The sequence below is a fragment of the Ostrinia nubilalis genome, chromosome 3 (genome assembly GCF_963855985.1).
Source record: "Ostrinia nubilalis chromosome 3, ilOstNubi1.1, whole genome shotgun sequence".
NCBI classification, from domain to species: Eukaryota; Metazoa; Arthropoda; class Insecta; order Lepidoptera; family Crambidae; genus Ostrinia; species Ostrinia nubilalis.
In genome coordinates this window covers 17057911-17082520 of record NC_087090.1, presented here as the reverse complement: position 1 = coordinate 17082520, position 24610 = coordinate 17057911, and the positions used below count along the sequence as shown (strand labels likewise).

The window sequence follows — 24610 nt, the reverse complement described above, 5'->3', positions numbered from 1 at the left end:
TCTGTCAAGTTGGTGGGCGGGGCTTGTCACTTGACACGTTTTGACAAGCAGTTTCATAGTAAACAAGAGCTTGACGTTTGGAATTAAGTAAAAATTTAGTTCCGATGCAATTTGATTACTTAAAATTAAGTTACAATTTTGTTACCCACTTAACTACTTAATACGTGTAAACCAGCCATAAGGAATGTTAAAAATAAAAAAATATTATTTTTCATAACATTTAATTAATTACTTACATTAAAACAAATAACATACATAATCTTCATTATAACCTCTCGGCAAGTTGCATTGAATGATTTAGATCGACTAGAGATCTATACAATAGTACATACAAATGTCCTCATACACCATACACAATACATCCTCATTGTACAGCCGGCAGCATAAAGAGCCCACTAAATAGTGTCGGGAATATTAAACACGATTTTGTAAGTTATTCAAAATAAGGTCATAAATACACTAACAAGTATACACTACATTTAATAAAATTACACTCGTTGTATGTATATTAGTAGCCTTTTTGCAATAAACATAGGCTTTTTGACATGCTATGTTCAGTCATAGTAAAGATAAAGTTGGCGAAATAGCAAAGACACGACACACCATGTAAATGATGTCGTCAGCCGATGGCTCCTCTCGCGTCTAAATATAAAACACAAGTAACTATCACTTGGAGAGTCAATTTAGTTTTACCTTGCACAATTCCATGAAAATAAATAATAAAAGGAATGATTACTGGCACGTTGTTATACATTATGATATTTTATGTGTGTACTGTACATTGTCTATGATATTTCCTTAAAACGGGCAGTGGTAGATTGAACCTTATTGCCTTGTCTTAAGGACCAAAACATTTATATTATAACGACCTGATTAAAGAATATCATTACATTTTTTTTTTATTTCTTCGAATTGATTTAGCTATGTTCACATTGTCTTCACAATGAAATATTTTATACAAATGAGAGGTCGCAAACAATTTGGTAATTTCTAATGGACGGTAAATGATTCAACTTAACTATTCCAAAGTCATTGTGCGGTTCCACAGATAAAATAAAGTTAAATTTCAACAAAAATTTACATTGTCGCACTATAACCTCATTTATTTACATCATACAAATATAATGCTATTCTATGGTCTCTTTTAAATATTTTTATCAAAATTCTAAACAAAATTATCAAAATATATTATTCTGAAGACTACAGCGTAAACATATCAAAATGTATATTCGTATAAATACAAATTCAATAAAATCTATTCTTTGTATAACTAAAAGTTGTTTAAAAACTATTATAATAAAAATCATGTTGTTTTACAAAAATAATTTTTTAATACACACCAGTCGCCAGGCAGTAATTTTTTTCAAGATAATCATGTTCTATATTATGCGAGGAAGACTAACTTACTATATTGTGATGTATGTTTTTGTAACATATCTAAATTCGTTTATTTGAAACATGGTTCAACTACATCGAAGATGCGCTAATACGTCTAGCGCTACAGTTGGATACATAATGTAACTAAAAATAATTATTAAATAATAGTAAAATGCACTAGCAAATGGATTCGAATAAATAAATAATAAATATCGAAAAGTAATCTACGCTTTTAGGGTCGTATTATGGAACGACTCAAAATGTAGGATTGAAGCCTGTGGTTGGTAGAAATTAAATTACAGGCTTGAATTTAGGCTAGTTTGAATCGAGTATTGAGTGTCGTTCCATAATACGTGCCTGACTGTACCTTTAGACATCGCCGAATTGTATTTATCTTTACTAAGATCATTCGTCATTGGTCAGTAGACCGTTACATGCTAATAATTCACCAGTAGGCATGTATTTGGCTTGTTCCTATTAATGAAGAAGTTAGTACAAATGTTTCGTTCAATGTGGTCCCTGATTTAAATACTGTATATTTAATAGATAATTGTGGTCGGGGATAGTACTTTCAAGGCACGCATTTGCCGGTCGGATGTCGGCCAAAAATCATATGTCCGTGATACTTTGTACGATATGATTTGACATAACATCTATTCTAGGATTATACGTAGTAAATGGCACATTTAAATATGTAGCATTCGATTTTTTCCTATAAAAAATGAACTTCATTATAATAACGTTTAACATACTTTTATATAAATCTTTGCTCTAACATCACATCAGTACAGTTTTTCTTAAACATATAAAATTAGCTACTATGCGAACAGTAATAATATTTTATATATCACAATCATATTATACAACGAATAAATTGACTTTTGCAACTCACGTTATAAATCAGTCGTTTATACAATTCAAATGATAATTATCATTAATATTTCGTAAAAACGTGATAGTAGACTTAATTGAAGTTATTAATGCGGCTGACTGTACGTTCGTTAGCAAATCAACTTGCGCATTGGGTTTTGAACGTTATGCTATTGCATCAAGGTTCAAAATCAATTGAAAAGTGTAAATTTTTGGAAAGTTGATGTGCTTACGACTGTATCGCTCTGAAGTGTCTATGGCCACGAAATGAAGACTATAAATATGAGACTCATCTTTATGATTGTGAGTTGCAATAGAAGTTTGTCTAATAGTACGTCCAGTGGCTTCGGCAGGCTCGAACAATAATAAATTAGACCCTGGCGAAAAACTTAGGAAAGAACAGAGAAGTATAGAAATATTAGGAAAAAATATAAAATTGCACGCACGTGACAAGTTATCAGTTAGCACCGTTTGATATTTTTTTATAATATTTGTGCAAGAAATTAAAAAAGGATAGGAGAGAAATAAGAATAAATACAAGTTATGTATACCATTACTGTCCACCCATCGTAGCCACTGCCTCTTACCGCTAACACTAAACAACATAAATACAAAGCTATCTATTTACAAGATACAATTCGAAATATAGAATATTACGATTATACACGTCTCCATATATTTTGTAAATAAAAAAAGAGTTCGTAAGATAATATTTTTCGAAAATACATTCCTCTATTTCTTTGCACAGGGTTGAAATACTTTTCAAAAGAATGTCGTAAACATTGATATTAATGGTCGTAGTAGCAACCCCGTGCGAGATGCGTAAATTTAGCCCTGTAATACTGACTCACATCATGAAATAATTGACGTCCCTACGTTACTTAATACAAACACTTTATATGTATGAGAATCATAAAACAAATTCATAGACATACAACTGAATAATCACTCATCTAACAGAGATTATACGTTCTACAGTTCCATAAGTCTATAACAGGTAGTAACATCCATTAAAAATTCACATAAAATCTGCTTTGAGCCCACAACACCGCACTGAAATGCTTCTACTAGGCATAGTCTTTAGCACTAAGCGACCCGGGCAGGCGGCGCTCACACTGTAACCGACAAACAAATATGTTAATACATAATGAAACTATTGTCTAGTTTACTCCCACAACCTGTTATAACCCATACCTAACACTAAATAAATATTAAAGTAGTAGTGCAATCGTTAAACTTCATTATTTTACATCGGAGATATCGATGATCAAATTAATTTTAACCCATTATAGGTTGCCTAACATTATACTCGTAATCTTATTACATTTACCTATAGTAATTAGTAAAAGTTAAAAACCCCTATGTTATCTTATTTAAAACCATGTATTTTGGTATATAATAGTTAACAAGAACCCTTGTGAGCGTTGCGAATGTCTCGCGATTTTATCGGCCTAATCTAATTGTAGCAGTTTTACAAGAATAATTAACAAATGAAAATTAGGAGCACAGGCGTAGTGAAATTCAGTCACGACTGACTTACTTAAGTGCTTTTATTTGTCAATTCAGGAGTTTAGATAAGATTCAAATAATACTACACGCTATTCTTAGAATAAATAATTAAATATTATACATAATAGGTACTTTTGTAGCCATAGTATCAATGTCTTAAAAAGGACCTAAAGGAATAAATAAATAACAGTTTAGGTAAGTAGCACAGTAACTACGCCGTTACTCTTAAATATTAACTAATGACTAAACCCACACCGTTAATAAATTAATTAATAAAACTCTTTTTAATAAATTACTTAATTACTTATTATCATTTGCTTTGGCTCACTATGCCAAAGAGGTGGTTGAGGTCATAATAGCTAACGTATTCGAATAAGAATGGATGATTTTCCATGGCCTGGCAGCGATAGAGGTAAAAATATGAATTTTCACAAGCGGATTTTCACCGCCACTTATATCTCGCGACAACGAGGCTGGCACGTCAAATAACATGTCTTTGCCCGGTCTTATGGAAAAACACTCACTGGGCTTGAATTTGTGACAGCATATTGGTCCTCAATCTTATTTGGCTAAAGCGGATCAGACTCCAATTTCATTTAATCATAATCTTTACCCAGTTTCGATCTAGTCTTACTGTGATAGACATTAATGGTTTGGTATGGCATTCCATGTGGTACTTCCACTGTCTACTTGGCTATTTTCAGCCAAGCACAGTTCACAGACACGGGACACCCAAAATGGCCAAAAAGTTGACAGACGTGTTGCGAATTTTTTGGCTACTTAAGCGTCACGAACTAAACGCTGACTGTACATGACGTGTTACATACTTGTGAATCCACCAAGCGACAAGCTCTCACTGGACAAAGCTGTCACGAATTCCAGCCCCATTCTTTCCTACCTTAGGCCCGATTCGAACAAACTTTTATCCGAGAATAACTCCTGGTATAACCGGCACATTGACAGTTTCAGTATGGGAATAATGTCAAAACTGTCGATTTATTCTTAGATTAATATTAATATTTACTCTTGTTTGGTCGAATTCACCCTTAATAATACATATCGTACTCACCGGTATCAAACGTGCTGGGGTTGATATACTGGAGGAGATCCTGATCGCTCATATCGGTGAGCCCCTGTACAGGCGCGGTCATCTCCTGGGAGACAGCCTGCGAGACAGCCTGCGAGACGGCCTGCGAGACTGCCTGCGTCACGGCCTGTGAGACTGCCTGAGACATGGCCACGAGCGGAGTCTCGCCCGGCTGCTCCGCGGGAGGTTGCGCGTCTGTTGTCTGTGGTATTACCATTACGTTATAGATGACCCACGCGGAACTGTCCCACCAAACTCAATGACAGGGGGACACTACCATCGTTCAACTATATGGTTTCCAACATGGCAAAAATCGGAACCAGCGATCCGGTATTGACGGTGGCGCCCCACTGTCAATGTCATGCATAGGACAGTTCAGTATTTTGGAACTATATTAAGGTTGAATTAAATCTAATTGGTAAGTATCAGTAGCAGATGAAGGGCGAATTAAGATCCCAATGAATAGCTCTGACTCGAAATAATTAATTGTTTTAATCCAAATAATGAAGGAATTCTTGAGATTTGTAGATTTGCAGTTTAGGAGAAGCATAATTTAGGTCTCCTGGCTTTTTATGCAGACAGCTGAACAATGTCTTTCTATGTCGAAGTCATAATAATAAACAAAAGCCTTAACATCCCATTAGGACCTTACCTACTCAGCGTATGGTATGTCCCACTACGATTACCAGTACCTAGTTTAGACTTTCAGGATGTAGGTAAGAAATAAAGAATCTCTGGCAGACAACAAGGGTGATAGAATAACATAAATAAACAAATGCTCAATGAAACAGTAATTTACCTGCATGACGCCGCCAGCCGCGTTCTCAGTCCCCGTCGTGAGAATATTCGCCGTGTTGATGGCGGAGGTGACGAGTGCATTCATGGTGGTGTCTGACGTCAGGATTTCAGCCGCCGCGTTGAGAATCATGGACTTGACGGCCGCGGGCGGCGTCTTCACCGATGTCAGCTGCACCTGTTCTGGCAGCATCATCAACTCCTCCTGCGACGTCGTCGTGGGGAGACCCATGCGCTGATTGTTGTCGCACAGCATGCTCGGCGACACCTTGAGGAGCATTTGAGAGGTTAGTAACAACGAATTGGTTCTTCTGCCTATTAAATTTAAGGGCATGGCACCAGTAAACTGGAGAGACTTACCAAAATTCTTGAGGTTGATATACCCGTCATGCAACGTAATGTTCATCGATTCACGCGAAACTATTACCAAAAACTACCGTTAAGTTATCGCGAACGAAAGCTGAATGAAACGACTGGTTAACCTTAAAATTAAAAGAACCGTGTTAATATTGCTGTAGGTACAATACAAGCATCTTGTACGATATGAACAAAAGCGGACTTAGCAGATTATATTCTTTTCTGTTACTACCCACATAGTTATTATCTTAAACTTTACAGAATTTAGTTTTTTTTATGAAACCTTTTACCAGTAAACGAAGCAGACCGGCTGAGTGTGACAACATGCAAAAGCACGAAGGTTGAAGACTAAAGTTTACAATACAATACCGTATATAAGACCTGATGTAATGGATCTGAACGCTGAAATGGTATGGCGAAAGATGAACGACTGTAGCGAAGGTTAATGATAAATGGTTATGTTAAATGATGGAATGGATTGAAGCAGCCACGACAAAGAGTTGAGTAATGTATGGGCGGTGAGCAGGACTACTTAAGAATACTATAAAGTCACATTCCTTACTTCCTAAAAATGTACAGTATGGAGAATATTACGAGTAAGTGGGTAAGATGATTGTAGAGGTAGAGGAAAGCATTCATCCGATTCCAATTCCTAAAATTGATAGATTCTATTTCGCTGTAGATAAGCATCACTATTCGCCACATCATCATCATATGATGGACCCTAGATTGTCCTTCAAGTTAGCGCCGTTACTAGCGCATGATGAGAGTACATGTAGATTGTTTTTCAGCAGCCTTTGGTCAAAAGTTTAAATTACCTTGTACACGTGCATCAATTTGGTACCCCTTGTCTTAGCATCTTGCGTTAAGTGGTGGTAAAGAGATTTTGGATTATTTAGTCCCGTTTTCCAAACTGCTTCGGCCTACCGCTCGTTGGTTTACCTACAGAAGTTGCAGTGGTGGGAAATTAATCCCGGTTTCCTTGATGACTGAAGTAACAGAGGTGGGAAAGAGACATAGGATTTCATTTTCCTGGCTGCCTCGTCGCCCTACCGTTCGATGATAAAGAAGTTGCAGTGAAGGGACAGAGAGGTGGGATCCCTCCCGTGTTCAGCAGCATCGGCCTATCGCTAGTAGTAAGAAGTACAGAAGTTACAGTTCTGGGAAATAATAACTGTTTTTCTGCTAGCTTCTGGTCTGTCGCTTGATACTTAGGTAGTAGAGAAATTGCAGTGGAGGAATAGAGAGGTGTGATTAGTCCTGTTTTCCTAGCTGCCTCGGCCTACCGTTTGATGATACAGAAGTTGCAGTTCTTTTTTTCTGCTAGCGCCCAGTTCTTAGCTGCCAGCCTGGTGTGTCCTACCTACGGGTCGAGGATGACGTCGGGCGGGCCGGACGAGACAGGTCGTCCCCACGGGGGTTCCCTCGTCTTGCCCCAGCTGCCGACCTGTGAGTATATCCTACCTACAGGTCGAGGATGTTGAGTTGCCAGGTGTTCGGCTTTAGCCGGACATGTTTGGCTTTTTACGGTCTTATCCGGCTTGTCCGGCTTTTTATTGGCTGCCGCGTCAGGCGAAAGTCGAGCCACAGAATAATGAAGCGCACGCATCAGTACGTTGGGCAACCGATGATGATTGTACTCACTCGTGAGTTATGAGAGCTATGACACTAATTAACCTAGTCCCGGGGCTTCCGAGCTCGTCGTGGTCGAGGATGACGTCGGGCGGGATGGGATCATGATGCCATGGCATGGGCTAAGAACAGTCGCGGGCGAGCCGCCGCCCAACAGTTAGTCCTTGCTAATCTATTAATCCTGGCCCGGCAGCTCGTCGTGCCCCAGCTGCGGAACTGTGAGTATATCCTACCTGCGGATCGAGGATGACGTCGGGCGGGATGGCATTATGGCATGGGCTGAGAACAGTCACGGGTGAGTCGCCGCCCAACAGTTAGTCCGTGCCCTAGCTGCCGAGGTGATCGAGGAGACGTTGGGCGGGCTGGACGAGACAGGTTGTTCCCACAGGGGTTCCCACGTCTTTTTCCAGCTGCCGATCTGTAGTGTATCCTACCTGCGGGTCGAGGATGACGTCTGGCGGGATGGCAATGATGGCATGGGCTGAGACGGTTGCGAGTGAGGCTGAGGTCATTCATCCACGCGGGAGCTTCCAGCTCGTCGTGCCCTAGCTGCCGAGGTGATCGAGGAGACGTCGGGCGGGCTGGACGAGACAGGTTGTTCCCACGGGGGTTCCCTCGTCTTTTTCCAGCTGCCGATCTGTAGTGTATCCTACCTGCGGGTCGAGGATGACGTCGGGCGGCTGTGCACGGTGGCAGGCGAGCCGCCGCCCGAGAGTTCGTCCCAGATAGGGTTGCCAGGTGTTCGGCATTTTACGGTCTTATCCGGCTTGTCCTTGGCTGCCGCGTCAGGCGAAAGTCGAGCCACAGAATAATATGAAGCGCACGCATCAGGACGTTGGGCAACCGATGATGATTGTACTCACTCGTGAGCTATGAGAGAGTTATGACACTAATTGCCTTAACCCTACTCCCGGGGGTTCCCTGCTTGTCGTGCCCTAGCTGCCGGCCTGTGAGTATATCCTACCTGCGGGTCGAGGCGAGGATGACGTCGGGCGGGATGGCGGCGGCGAGCGGCGGCGCGTCGGTGCTAAGGTCATCCGTCCTCGCGGGGGTTCCGAGCTCGTCCTGCCCTAGCTGCCGGCCTGTAAGTGTCCTTACCTGGTGATCGACGAGACGTCGGGCGGGCTGGACGAGACAGGTTGTTCCTACGGGGGTTCCCTCGTCTTTTTCCAGCTGCCGATCTGTAGTGTATCCTACCTGCGGGTCGAGGATGACGTCGGGCGGGATGGTGGCGGCGATCGGTGGCGCGTCGGGGCTGAGGTCATCCGTCCTCGCGGGGGTTCCGAGGTTGGTTCCGAGACAGGTTGTTCCCACGGGGGTTCCCTCGTCTTTTTCCAGCTGCCGATCTGTAGTGTATCCTACCTGCGGGTCGAGGATGACGTCGGGCGGGATGGCGGGCGGCGCGGCGGGGCTGAGGTCATCCGTCCACGCGGGGGTTCCGAGCTCGTCGTGCCCAAGCTGCCGGCCTGTAAGTGTCTTTACCTGGTGATCGACGAGACGTCGGGCGGGCTGGACGAGACAGGTTGTTCCGACGGGGGTTCCCTCGTCTTGCCCCAGCTGCCGGCCTGTGAGTATATCCTACTCAGACGTCGGGCGGCTGTGCACGGTGGCAGGCGAGCCGCCGCCCGAGAGTTCGTCCCAGATAGGGTTGCCAGGTGTTCGGCTTTAGCCGGACATGTTTGGCTTTTTACGGTCTTATCCGGCCTGTCCGGCTTGTATTAGGCTTTTTATTTGGCTGCCGCGCCAGGCGACAGTCGAGCCACAGAATAATGAAGCGCACGCATCAGGACGTTGGGCAACCGATGATGATTGTACTCACTCGTGAGCAATGAGAGCTATGACACTAATTAACCTAGTCCCGGGGCTTCCGAGCTCGTCGTGGTCGAGGATGACGTCGGGCGGGATGGGATCATGATGCCATGGCATGGGCTGAGAACAGTCACGGGCGAGCCGCCGCCCAACAGTTAGTCCCTGCTAGTCTATTAATCCTAGCCCGGCAGCTCGTCGTGCCCCAGCTGCGGAACTGTGAGTATATCCTACCTGCGGGTCGAGGATGACGTCGGGCGGGATGGCGGCGGCGAGCGGCGGCGCGTCGGGGCTAAGGTCATCCGTCCTCGCGGGGGTTCCGAGGTTGGTTCCGAGACAGGTTGTTCCCACGGGGGTTCCCTTGTCTTTTTTATTTTTTTATTTTTTTTTATCCACAACGAGGAAGCTCTTGGCCTGTATCTCACCTGATGGTAAGTGACGATCAGGCCGAAGGTGGAAGCGAGCTTCACCCGGAATCCTCAACCACGGAGGAACTGGCTATCTTACCTCTAACTGCCGGAACACAATAATGCTGTTAACATTGTTGTTATGGCGACAGACTTAGGTAAGATGGTGGTAGCTAGCCAGGCGGACTTAGAACAAGCCCTACCACCAACCAAACCGAACAGAAAAATCTGCCCCCACTGGGAATCGAACCCGGGACCTCTGCGTCTGAAGCAGGTGGTCTTACCACTAGACCACAGAGGCGGTCTTTTTCCAGCTGCCGATCTGTAGTGTTTGCTACCTGCGGGTCGAGGATGACGTCGGGCGGGATGGCGGCGGCGCGTCGGGGCTGAGGTCATCCGTTCACGCGGGGGTTCCGAGGTTGGTTCCGAGACAGGTTGTTCCCACGGGGGTTCCCTCGTCTTTTTCTAGCTGCCGATCTGTAGTGTATAGTGAGGGCAGCTATTCGCTAGGGGGGACTCTTGCGCAATTAGCCGTAGACGCGCGCGCGATCGTCTGGCTGTTACGATGGCTCCCGAGCGAATGCTAGGCGCCCGCGGTCGCCGCCGTCTCTTATATTAGCTCGGTCCGTGCGGCGTGCGGCCGCGCAGCCGTAGGGTTGTCAAAATCTCTGCGCTCGGTGCTAGGGCTGTCGATGCGTCGCGGGGCGCGTCACAACCCTACTCCCGGGGGTTCCCTGCTTGTCGTGCCCTAGCTACCGGCCTGTAAGTATATCCTACCTGCGGGTCGAGGATGACGTCGGGCGGGATGGCGGCGGCGAGCGGCGGCGCGTCGGGGCTGAGGTCATCCGTCCTCGCGGGGGTTCCGAGGTTGGTTCCGAGACAGGTTGTTCCCACGGGGGTTCCCTCGTCTTTTTCCAGCTGCCGATCTGTAGTGTATCCTACCTGCGGGTCGAGGAAGACGTCTGGCGGGATGGCAATGATGGCATGGGCTGAGACGGTTGCGAGTGAGTCTGAGGTCATCCATCCACGCGGGAGTTCCCAGCTCGTCGTGCCCTAGCTGCCGAGGTGATCGAGGAGACGTCGGGCGGGCTGGACGAGACAGGTTGTTCCCACGGGGGTTACCTCGTCTTTTTCCAGCTGCCGATCTGTAGTGTATCCTACCTGCGGGTCGAGGATGACGTCGGGCGGGATGGCATGGGCTTAGAACGGTCGCGGGCGAGCCGCTGCCCGACAGTTAGTCCCCGCTAGGGTTCCCAGCTCGTCCTGCCCTAGCTGCCGACCTGTGACTGTGAGTATATATCCTACCTGCGGGTCGAGGATGACGTCAGGCGGGATGGCAGCGGCGAGCGGTGGCGCGGCGGGGCTGCGGCTGGCGGGCGAGCTGCCCGACAGGTCGTCCACGCGCGAGTTCACCAGCTCGTCCAGTTTGGCAGCGTCCGCGGGCAACATCGCCGCCGTCGCCTTTTTCAATGTTACCAAAATTATAATCATGTGGACACATGACGATAATCCTAGCTATTCTGCTGTTCTTATTAGATATGCAATTTTTTGGTTTACGATAATAAACTATGTCGATATTCCGAAGTTTAAATACGTATTTAAATTCGTTTTTGGTTGTTACGAAAAACTGAAAGCTAAAAAATCACTAAAAATTATTACATTTTAAAAATCCCGTGTTAGTCTAAATTATTTATGATTAAAAAGTAATAATTTCATTTTGTCAATTAATTAACCGAAATCACTTAAGTATAATAATATCTTGAAGCAAAAGCAGGTGGCAGCTCCTACTTAAGAATAAAATTGACACAAGTTATAATAGCGACGTACCTTCATGGCGTCTTCTACCAAGGCCTCCATGTGCGCGCTTTGCCGCGCCAGCCGCCTCTCGATCTGATTCGACTCCATCTCCATCTTGGTCATGGCGCCGAAAGGGTTGAAGGTCTCGTCCGGGCGCGCCGTGTTGTAAACCATCATGCGTTGCTCGGGCGGCATGACCGTGGCCTGCATCGACGTGTCCGTGATCATCAGCTCGGGATTCAACACCTTCATGTCGGGCTGGATGTCGATCTGCGTCTTCGCCGAAATCAGCTGCCGCATCGGGTCCATCGCCTGCATCATCGGCGGGTAGATCTGGCCCGCGTTGTCGTCCGAGTTGAATATCGCGGCGGTCACCGTCTCCACCATCTTGTCCGTCTGCACCTGGTTCTGGATGGCTTGCAGCTGCTGCGTGAACGACGCCAGCGGCGACGGCGGCTCGCTCTGCCCGGGGGTAGTCGGCGACATCTTTATGGCGTCGTAGCCGTAGCTCACCTGATCGGGCAGTCGTTGTTCGTTAGTCAAAGGCGTACACTTTGCGCTGTGTGGCCGTTACACCAACTTTGCAAATTATTATGTTTGTCGTGAACAAAAAAGCAAAAAAGAAGGTGTTGCGACTTGTTGGATAAAATTCTGCGTCTACTTATCAAGGCAACCTTACATGGCAGATGTCAACAAGATTCCAAATTGTAATTGCGGCTCTCTCAACCGGGCCGGTTCTCAACGCTCTCGTCGTGTTACCTGAGTCTGGGGGTCCCTGGCGATGGTCTCGGACTTCAGCCGGAGGTCCACGACCTTGAGGTCGTCGGCGAGCATCTGGCCCGCGGCCGGCTCGGGCCCGTCCGGCCCGCACGACGACTCGCCGTGCTCCAGCGAGTGCTGGCTCGACTCGTCCGCCACCTGCACACGGTAAGAACTAGGCCTTGACGCGGAGAACTAATGTGGCCTTATTAAGAAATATTTAGGAACCTAGCTGTCAATGCTGATCGGGAGCTCCAGTAGAGACTGGTTACGAATTGAACTACACGCGCTTCTGTAATAAGGGAACTGAGTATAGACGAGGAACCAAAGGGTTCCAGAAACTTTAACTCAGATATTAAAGAGATCATGAGAAGATGACTTGCTGACACAGAAAGAAGAGAGAAAAGAAATCATAATTAATAAATAAATAGATGTATCAATTTACCTCGCTTTTGAGCCCCACGGGCTCATGATCGGGCATCAGCAACGAAGGTCGGCGGACGGGTAACGACGGAGGGGGCATCATTCCTCCCCAACCCACTAGGGGGCGTTCGCGTTCCCTCTCCTCACCTGGACATAAGACTGTATAATTAGCCATCGCCACGGAAGAACATACGCCTAGCTACATGCCAGCCCGGAATCACTGCCCTCGGAAACGCGCTGATTTTGATTCGTGCCACTTTAACGTAAATGCGTCCGTTTCAATGAAGTTATAAAAACAGGGTCTCCATAGAAAAACTATTTCGATAAATGGAGCTTTATCCGTCACGGTCTCTCATGGTCGCATCGCAGAGTGAGCGAGTGAGGCGGATAGATGCAATCGAATTGGTTCGTCAAGCAAACTTGCTGATACTTTACACGCTATCACCGAAGTACGAGTAATTGTCTTTACTATCGCATTTGGTACGGTATCTTATCTTATCTTATTTTAGGGCCGCGCATGGGCGCAGTGCACGTCGACCCATTGGGATCTTTTGTGCTTCCCTATACCTTTATCCCCCCTCATCCACAAAGATCCTATCCATATAGTGGATCAAGTGCTTGGGTGAGAAGGACCTATATTCTTCTGGTGTCGGATAAGCCGACCCCAGGAGACCCATTCTAGTTCTGGCTAGCGCGTCACATTCGCAGAGTAGGTGTTTCATGGACTCCGCATGTTCTCCACATGCTCGACAGCTGTCATCCGTAGTTAGGCCCATTTTGTGGAGCATGTGGTTTGTAGTGTAGTGTCCTGTTAGCGCACCCGTGATCACTCGGGCTTGCCTTCTGTTTCCATTGAGTATGAGCTTTTCCCATGATCTTGTGTTTCCAACTAGGAATAGTTTGGAGTGGCTCATACCGTTGGAGCTTTCCCATTCAGCTTTGTGCTTCCTGGATGTATATTGCCTCATGGCCATGTGTACAGTGCTTATAGATAAGGGCACTATCGGCTCTGGCCCAATAGGTGCCGCCTCTGACCCTTGTCTCGCTAGACTGTCGGCTCTCTCATTGCCTTCGATTCCAGTATGTCCAGGTACCCACATGAGGGTCACCCTGTTGTGCCTTCCAAGTTTATTCAGTGCCAAGATTGCCTCCAAAACGAGTCTGGATCCAACCCTCACTGAGGCAATGGCTTTGAGTGCTGCCTGACTGTCACTTAATATGTAAATGTCACGCTTTTTATGCGCCTGTTCTATATTCCTTGCTGCGCACATGATTATAGCATAGGTTTCAGCTTGAAACACTGTTGCAAACCTCCCTAAGCTTTCACTGTGCTCAGATTGTTTGGAGTAGACGCCCGCTCCTGTTCCTGAGTTCATCTTGGAGCCATCAGTATACCAGATCAGGCTGTCTTGTTGACGTTTTGGTCCTCTTTTCCAGTCTTCCCTTGTTGGTATAGACACTTTAAAATCCTTGCTAAACATGTACCTAGGCTGCATTGTATCACAACCCATGTCCATTATTGCATCTAATTGAGGATCACTCCCCATCCTTGTGTGCTTGGTGCAAGGTTTGGATGTACTCCAAAGTCCCGCCCCCTTCAGTCTGTGCAGCGCCTTCCTTGCATCTACTTCTAGCGCCAAGTGCAGTGGGGGCAATCCCAGAATAATTTCCAATGCTGCAGTTGGCGTAGTTCTAAACGCACTCGTTATTGCTAGGCATGCAGTTCTTTGCAATTTGCCCAGTGCCGTTCTGCACGTCTGTAACCTAATTCTAGGCCACCAGACAATGCTGCCATAAAGTATTTGGTACGGTAAATATGGTACGAACTTAAACCAATTTAAATAACCTGTATAATCTACTTAAGCTAAAAATATATATTTTACAGTTACTTAAAAATACTGTTCATTATTAGTTGCCGGTGGATAAAAATTACACAAATTAAGTTAGATAAAATTCAATTTTAAAAATGAAAATTAGTAAACGAGCTCTCACCCAACCACAGAGGGTAGATGGGGTAATATTTTAAGGCTGAAAAAGTAATTTATACTAGTTTTAACTTCTCAAGGGCAGCTTGATGGTCAGGTCAGGGCAAGGCACGGGTTAATCTAGCTAATGGTGTAGGATGGGGTCTGTATAGTCTGTACCTAAATAAACCTGTAGCCCCCGTCATGGAGGTTGCCGACAAAAAGTAATGGCGTGCCATAGCATTTTGAACCTTAAGATCAGCCAACAAGATCGTTAACAAATCGTCAGTTAAAAATGAATTGACTAACCGTTAATTTCTATCGCCCAGCTGAAACCGGGGGTGAGTGTAACTGAGCAGTAAGTTTTGTCAAAGTTTTTAATGAATCGTAGGTCAGTATACACCATGTTACGTAATATTTAACATTAATACAACCGGCAGATTCTATAGCATCATTTTAACGTGAGTTCTTTTGAGTAGTGTGCGTCAGAATAAGTGTTTTATTTTGTTTTGTGTTTCAGTGTGTAATTTAGAATATTTACCTACAGTAACCGTCAAATCGATACTGAAAGAAAGAACAGCTTTATTACAAGGTACGATAATATAAACGTAAGTAGGTTCCTGCGGAGTTTAAACTAGTAAATGTGGCCACCGTGACCAAATAGACGGACATTTGACGGTTAACTTACCTATCAGTTCGGGTATTTAAATAAGGGGGTAAATTCGGAAAACGCGTTATAATTCAAAGCGTTGTTATGTACTCGCAGCGTTAACTAGGCCATATCGAACACCCATGTGACATTATAGAACAAATGACGTATTAACGCAAGAACTAAATAATGATTTATCTAAATTCCCACCTATTCATTTATATTTATCTATAAGTATCAAAAATAAATTAATAGTTTAGTCAGTAGTTTGGAAAATAATACCCGCGCGATGTAATATGCGCACAGCGCCATCTATCGAGCTGAATATGCACCATTAATAAAATTCCTGAACTTCAAAATGCAAATAGGGATTATGCATGAATATTTTAGTCATTACGATAAAGTAAAAAAAAACTAAAAGCAAAAATCATTCAAAGTCATCAGGAAATTGACTAGATATTTTTGAAATTGAATGAAATTCTTTGTTCCTTTTCAAATGGGGAAACGAACGGTTTTGAAAAGCGACATTTGGAGCAATAATCAAGAATAATAAAACGTATGTCTTTGCCTGCATTGATGCAGAATTTAAAAAAACAAAGTCATGCATCGCCCCTACTGTGGGTAGTAGTAGAATGTGTGTGTGTGCGTGTTGATGTCAGTACCGTGCTGGCGCGACGCGGCGGCTCTGCGCGGCTGGCCCGCGACCTAGACAGACCTAGCTTGAACAGAAGGGAAAAAAAGAAAGAGTACGCCATTTTCGCATCAGTCATTTCTTCCAAAATGTTTCTCATATTCTGTTAATAATTATCATCTCTGCACCTCATCATGCACAAACTAAAGCGCATGCTGTTAGAACGACGAAAGCAAGGTTCTGGCTACTAGCTTAGTGGGCTGTACAGCTGTAGGTATACGTACAGAGGCGTGATTGATTACGTTAGACTACACCGTACGAACTACAGGATAGTGTTACGATGAGATATTAAATGTTTTAAAAATAAGGTTCGTTATTTTAAATTACATCGTCTGGTTGATTTAAGTAAAAAAAGATTGTATTAATTACAAACGAGGGCAATTAGGAGAGATGTAATTAAATGACTCCCCCTATTTTTAATGATTAAACTCATTTGTAAGCTGGTTAGAGAGTGAGAATGAACATTGAAGTATTTGAAATGTATGTAGACAAACAAAAGCTAAAGACCATAAAGCAAGCAACTAATTCAATGGAAAAAGTAGGTAATGAAAATAACTACTGAATTTAACTTGAAAATATTTTAGCCAGTTAGTGCATCGTGAAGAAATGCTTCAATATCAACTAACTAATGTATTCAGTGACAATATTAGTTGTGACAACATTAATGTATAATAAAAAGCTATTAATATTGAAAAGCAGATTTTAAAATACCATGTAACGTGAAAACGCACAAAGGATAGCTGTTAAATTATTAACACAGTTTTATTAAAAACAACATTTTGGCAAACGTTTTAAAATGATAAAACTGCTTTGCTTTATAGTTTATCAGCTATTATGTCCATCAGTAATCATCACATAATTTATTAAAACATCATTTCAAATATCAGGTAGATATTAAAACACTTAATGCAATTTCAAGTCCCATTCACAAAATAATATTTTTCATTGCCATATGATTTTCCCGCAGTGTAAACTATGTTACTTGGATCCGAACAATGATTTGTACAAACATACGAGGTAGGTATGCAATGGTATGTATAAATTAACTTTCCTTTATCTTTTGTAAGACTAAAATATGGATTATGAACCATTGGCATAACTAGGAGACTCTAGGGCGCCCAACATAAATGCTACTAAATAAATATATTAAACATGTCCTTTTGCAAACATATGTAAATATACTATGTATTATGTATCAATAGGGTACATGACACATTCCACTGTACATTTTACGATAATGTTTAAAATAGACATAAATAATTTATCTGAGTTTCTATAATGTAGAGCTTTTATGAATCAATTTTGTTTGCTTTATTTTATTTATTTAGAGCTATGAATGAACAGATATTAACAATTATTTAACCAGTTGATTATGAAAAACAGAAAATGTTGAGGAGTGTTTCTGGTTATTTTTATACCAACAGAAGCGTACAACTTTACGATAGTTTATGCAACTTTTGTTCATCAGATAAAAACTTGAAACATGATTATAGTTTTGGTACAAGAATGAGAGAAGATGATGGATGAGGGGCGATACTACGAACGACAGACCATACACAAGGCCAAATATGTTGGATGTTTGATAAGAAATTTAATATCGAGGTACCCCAACGCAGAGGCAGTCAAATAGAGCATTAGCTCTTACTCACGTTTCTTAATCAAACTATTTTATCAAATTAAAATTTGAGAACAGCATGGTACTAGTGTGTGTCATGTACCCTACTTGCAAGTGGACAACACTGAGCTGCTATGTACAGACGCCCGAGGCGTGCCAGTTACGCGGGTAGGCACACAAGCGAAGCTATAGCGCGCGCTTGCGCTGCGGGTACCTTGTGCGTGACGCGTGCAGTGGATCGGGCCGGCAGTGCGAGGGGTGTAGTAGAAGGCGTGTGGCTCGGACGCCTTGCCGCCTGACCGCACGAATAGCTGCACCGTTACCGCCTCGCCGATGTCCTGGCGAGCGTATGGCGGCACGCAGCATACTAGGTGCGTCTGTGGAAGGAACTTCATTAGCAACTGCGCGATATACCTTTAGAACAGCGGTTCCCAAACTTATTTTGTCTACTGCCCACTTTGAGAATAAATTCTTTTTTAACGCCCCCATTTTTGTAGACAAGAGTCGAGTGCTCAGTCGGTGTCTAAGAGTCCAGCTCCTAGTAGATGATATTATAAATCGCCTCCCAAGCCTCAACACAATGCCCCGATTTTTTTCCGGGGTCTCTTACCGCCCCCCTTTAAGCCTGCAGCGCCCACAAGGGGGCGTTATCGCCCACTTTGGGAAAGACTGCTTTAGAACATGGGGCAGAACGAAAGGAACGTTTGAGCAAAGCCATGTCTTGACGAACATATGGCGGCACGCAGTATGTCGAAGGAATTTCATTGTAGCATCTGGGCGACATAACGTTTAAACATGGGGTAGAGAGGAATGGTTGCTTAAGGCCTAATTTTATGATGGTTAAAAGGGCACCAAAGGAATCTCGTTTTACTCTCATAAAAGGCTATGGCTGGCTCATATTTGTCGCCAAACCTATGAAAGATGGAGTGTTTGATGGGACTATTCCTAAGTCTCGTTCGTTCGAAAAGTATGAGTTCTCTAGTGGAAACCACCTCACGATAAACACAGGACTCTGTTCGATGCATCCACGACTTCAAATAGACAATTAGCGGTATTGAAGTGTTTGAGGAAGGCTTTCGTCCAGCAGTCAATAGCTTTTTGGTAATGAGTATCTGACTGAGAACGATCGGATATGTAGTTAAAAATAATACTGTTAAAAACTCACCTGTTGCAAGAACTCTTTGTCAGGTACCACCTCTTCCTCCCACACGCTGCGGCCTTCCTGCTTCTGGCTGAAGACCACGCGCGTCTCTTTGAGAAAGTTCTTCCCTAACAGGTAGAGTTCCAAGCCTCCGTTCGCTGGACAAGAGACCAGGGACTTGCGGCACACTTCTGGTACCCCTGGCGGTTGAGCTATAAGGAAAGATTTCAAGTTAGTTCCATTATTAAAATAACAAATGTTCGATTGGAAAAGGTTTCTAAATTCTGTGGTGTTCGGGCTGGAAATGTAAATAGGTTATAGATCGTATTATCCACGAAGACGCGCCCCACCATTCTTCCGCGAATGTTTGAGTGCTATCGGTAGACGCTAAATTATCAATGAGTGCACACGCACACTACAAAAATGACGTTCAGATTGCTCGGGTCAAACTTTCAGCCCTCTGCGCTTCCCTCAACCAAAAATTGGTGGGACTCATCTTCGTGGATGAAACGAATAAACGATCTATAAAAAGAAGGATATTTCATAAAGTCCGTTGCTGGTTCCAATACACAGTTTCACTTATGCTAGGTCACATCACTACTACAGTGATGAAGACATTGCAACTTCTGGTACTTACTGCAGATGATTTGCGTGGAGCAGACCTGCAGCGTCTCCCGCTGGCCGGCCGCCGACACGATTTCGGTGCGGAACACCATGCGGCAGCGAGTAGACTTCTTCTTCCCTCGGGACACGTGCGCCCCCCCTCCCAGCGACTCGCCGAACCGATGCTCCACGTCCACATTCCGTTCCTGAATGAGAGAAGGGTCGTGAAAAAATTATGTTATCGGGCCCAGAGGAAGCGTACCAGACTAAGTAACTTGTGATTTGAAGACCTTTGATTTGTGTAAGTACCTAAGTGTGGTAAATAATTGAACGAGAACTCTACCACCAGACAATGTACCTATTTACATGTTCTAGCACGAAGGAATTCTGTTAAACGTGAATAGACAGAAACTCTACCACGCATATTTTATGAAGGTAACAGTGGCGATTACAGAGATAAACTGGAGTCAGTGAATAAGAGAAAAGAATACCGCGTTCATAATATTCTTGCGTACCATATTATGTCATGATCTACGTGTTACTATAAAACAGCTGTTCACGTGAACAATTTGCTTTGAAACAAAACAAAGCAGCAGGAAATAATGCACTAGTGTTGTACAATTACCTACATTTTTATTGCCTGCACTGATAACGATGCGCTATTTATAACCGTTCGTTCACCTCAGATAGTGCAACCGACCAGCAAATTGACAGTTGAAGGAAGATTAACGACTCGGTGACGTGACCAGTGGCCAGGCCGAAGAATATTATTATTGTAACTCAAGAGAATGACAAGGTATCGATCGCGAAAATAGCATTGCGTATTCAAATTAAGATATGAAATGAGACTGAACCGAGGGAAGTTAGATGGAAAGCATAGAGACCCAGTTAAGTGTGAAAAAGATGAGAGTTAACAAACTATATTTTGCAATCATTTGCTAGTCACTTGTTAATCTTTGAGACGGATCTAAGATAGCACAGTCTTAGACAATGTAGCTGCTAGACTTTGGGTGATAGCACAAGTAAGGCTTGCTGCTAGACACTTCATAATCTTTGAGATTGGGATGGATCTAAGATGGCACAGTCTTAGACAATGTAGCTTCTAGACTTTAGGTGATAGCACAAGTAAGGCTTGCTGCTAGACACTTCATAATCTTTGGGATTGGGATGGATCTAAGATGGCACAGTCTTAAGACAATGTAGCTGCTAGACTTTGGTGCTAGCACAAGTAAGGCTTGCTGCTAGACACTTCTTAATCTTTGGGACGGATCTAAGATGGCACAGTCTCAGACAATGTAGCTGCCAGACTTTGGGTGACAACACAAGTAAGGCTTGCTGCTAGACACTTCTTAATCTTTGGAGCGGATCTAAGATAGCACAGTTGCAGACAATGTAGCTGCTAAACTTTGGGCGATAACACAAGTAAGGCTCGCTGCTAGATACTTCTTAATCGTTGGGACGGATGTGGATCTAAAATGGCACAGATTCAGACAATGTAGCTGCTAGACTTTGGGTGATAGCACAAGTAAGGCTTGCTGCTAGACACTTATTAATCTTTGGGATTGGGATGGATCTAAGATAGCACAGTCGCAGACAATGTAGCTGCTAGACTTTGGTGATAACACAAGTAAGGCTCGCTGCTAGACACTTCTTAATCTTTGGGATGGATCTAAGATGGCACAGTTGCAGACAATGTAGCTGCTAAACTTTGGATGATAACACAAGTAAGGCTCGCTGCTAGATACTTCTTAATCTTTGGGACGGATCTAAAATGGCACAGTCTCAGACAATGTAGCTTTGGGTGATAAGTCAAGTGCAAAAGTTGATAGAGGTGCACGAACAGACAACACTGATTGCCACTAATCTGAAATATTTCATGTTTGGAACAACAAGTAAGTATGTAGGTATGCTTACATATTCTCGATATCATACACACATGAGACGGATTATGCAATGTATATTAATTAGTTGTGGATGTAACTAGTCTGAGCGAGATCTGGAGGCCAGGCAATTAAAACTTAATTTTTAATTTTCACCCTTTATCAAAGTAAAAGAGTTTACCCGACTTGTAATTACAGAGATAGCAAGAATGTCTGTGCTCGCTCATTTAGTATAATTAAGTCATTACAAGACAAGACACATAAAACGTAATGCCTAGTGTTGTACAGTAATTCTACATTATTATGTGTTGTGGCAGTGCTACTGTATCAGCGTCACTGTTTATCCAACGCGCGACAGCACGATAAAAACGATTGTGTTGTATTATGTCTCGACCGATAACATTTCAGACATACAAACAATATGCAGTTCTTTTTCGGTATGCCTACATACTAATCAAAGTTATATTGGGTTCTTGAGAGTACACTGGTCACTGACTCACGACCGTAAACCGATTCAGATCTTTCTAAATCTTCAGCGTTACATACAATAAACCATTTCCTTCGCCTAAAATGGAATGTAGATATGCTGTAGTGTATTCAACGAGGCACGGAACAATGCACAAACGAACGCTTATTATTGGTTTATGCATGCAGGTATAGTGCACTACGAGACGTGTGGTGCATAAAGGCAAGCTGATAGGCTTCTGACAAACGGTATTCTATTGATGAAAATTCACTTTAGAGGCATATTGAGATATGAGAAAAAACTCTACATTTTCTGTCCTATATCAGAGAAGCCTTGGACTGAGACGTCACTCATGAATCTCAATGGGCTAATCATGATAAGCCCAAGATTATGTTAAAATAAACGTTTGAGTCTGAATTGAGTTTGAGCGTCAAATTCAAACTAGAATCTTTAGTATTTTGAACAGGTAGAATTCAGTTAGACAGTGAATAGGCATATTAAGGCAGGTAACTATTTACTTCACACGATTGCATCTACACTTAACATCAGGTGTGATTGCCGTCAAATACCTGAGTTTTGCCTTAAAAAAAGCAGCTACACACGAGTATAAAGTTACGTGGATGCAGGCGGAGGACCGGTCGTTCTGGAAATCCTTAGTCTAGCTGTGGACGTCATTTGGCTGAACGAACGAATATATAAAGTTACCTTGAGTATGCCCACGCAGTCGCAGGTGACCTGCCAGTTCTTCGTGGGCTCCAGGTCGATCTCGATGACGACGGTGCCGTCCTCCTTACGCTCCTTGCAGGGCGTGGAGTTCTTGCCCGACACGCGGCAAGCCTGGTAGAACATGTGCGGTGCTACGCGGCCCGTGTCAGTTCCTATGAACACCTGGAAGGGAATTGCTGCTGTAATAAAGATTCTAAAAATAAAGAATTTTAGAGTACTTCCCAATAGAGTCGATTTTGGGAGCTAAAAGTCTCCAGTTGTTAAAGATTGGTCTGAATCATCCAGTTTGTCAAAAGAAGTAGACGATTCTGTGCTTTGGATGCTTTTAGTTTTTTGAACGATCCATGTTTACTTGATAGTACTGAGAGAAGACCATTAAGATGTTACAAAGTTTTCTAAACATACCTGTAAAACTGCTGGTTTATCGTATCCTACTAATTTGACTATTGGGAAACCATTCCCGGAGTTGTCTTTGACAGCGCCTCGGCTGCCTTCAGTCTGATATCTGCAAGGGAAACCAACTGGTTCAGAAACAGAAATAAATCACACTTTATAAGACCTCAACAACTGTCCAAGCTCGAAGAAAGAAGAGGTAGTATATGTCTCAGCAACCCTTGTTTAGTGGACGATTGGCCTGAAAGTTCCAAGATTTAGCTCTCACCTCGCTCTGTGCTGCGTCTCCGGCTGGCACAGAATCTGTAGCTCCACCTGTCCATCCCTGGAGCGGCTGGTGAGCGGCGCGGCCAGCCCCGGCGGGCCCGAGTGCGACATGGCCGCCAGCGCCCGCCGCCTGGCCAGAGCCTGCGCCAGCTTGCCCCCGTATTTCCCCCCCAGCTTGCCCGCCAATTTCCCCCCTAGTTTACCCCCCGCGCCGGACAGTTTCCCACCGCCGGCGTACTTGTTCGCCAACTTTCCCCCACCAAGCTTTCCGCAAGATCTATACGGATCTTGAAACCGTTTACCCGGTGTTTCTGTTACGTTTGGACTAGATATGCTGCAGCCTGCTCTTATTCTGGAATCAAACATATGAGACGATTAGTTGCATGTTTCGATTGGTGTGGAGTAATTAATTCTGTTGACGGACAAATATACACCCAATAATGAGAATGACATGCCCCGGACGGACAATTTGGACACAGATGAAAATAAATAAGTTATTTATAATGAGTTATATCGACATGGTAATTGTTGTTCTGAACGCGTTATTTCAGAAGTAATGTGCGTGCAGTAAGCATGCATATGTGGATGGAACGCCTTAAAATTAAATGAACATTCATTATTATAACATTGACTTGATATACAGGCATTTAGGTTATAAGTAGAGTTAAAATTTCACTAAATTAGGTTTATGAGTTATCATGAAAAAAAAGATTAGAGTTACTGAACAAAATCTAATATAATATGTGACCTACACTCGGCTCAATATAGTTAAACAGATCGTCTGAAAAAAAAGGAGACCGGTAGGTGCGAGAAAATTAACTTTGACGTAACTACTGATATATTTTCAAAGAGGAGAACTCGGGCTAGCTTTAGCTTTTAACTCTTACAATTTTAAATGAGGACACTATTATTAATGTTTCGCTATTTAATGAATGATAGGTATATTTAGTTCCTATCGCAGATGCGCAGGGGCAAATCGAAGTCGCGCTATATTGCCTACTAAAGGCTTATTACGCCAGTAAGTATAGTAAAAATACCTCTTGGAACTAGATGATAAAGAAATGATGTTTGAACCTAACAAAAATTCGGGTTATGCACGTAACTTGAATAGTAACTAATGAGGTTAGTCCTATATTGCAAAAGAGACATACACAGGAGCCGGGAGAATGGGAGCGGGCGCTAGCTGGTCCGGCGCGTCGAGCGGCGCGAGCGCGGGCGCGGTAGCGGGCGCGGTCGCGGTCGCGGTCGGAGGCGCGTGCGCGGGCGGCGCGAACGCGTACGCGTCGTTCGCATCGTCGCACTCAACCTTAACCCCTGACTCGCTCTGGCCGCGGCGTCTTTTGGAATCCGGGTGGTCCCAATCCTCCAAAGTTTCTGTTGATCTGTGCACACGTAG

The 24610-nt window shown here is 43.7% G+C and overlaps 1 protein-coding gene across 1 annotated transcript; it reads right to left on the bottom strand.

The window, feature by feature from the left end:
* Positions 1–204: 204 nt before the first annotated feature.
* On the bottom strand, positions 205–23352 carry LOC135088073 (nuclear factor of activated T-cells 5). The gene is made up of 12 exons (XM_063982957.1): positions 23216–23352; positions 22960–23059; positions 22534–22716; positions 19517–19688; positions 18904–19091; positions 17953–18115; positions 12842–12966; positions 12397–12555; positions 11668–12150; positions 5643–5906; positions 4826–5045; positions 205–3362 (listed from the first exon to the last, which is right to left on the bottom strand). The coding sequence occupies exons 1-12, from the start codon at positions 23323–23325 to the stop codon at positions 3358–3360; spliced, it is 2172 nt and encodes a 723-aa protein (XP_063839027.1). The 5' UTR covers positions 23326–23352; the 3' UTR covers positions 205–3357.
* Positions 23353–24610: the final 1258 nt, after the last annotated feature.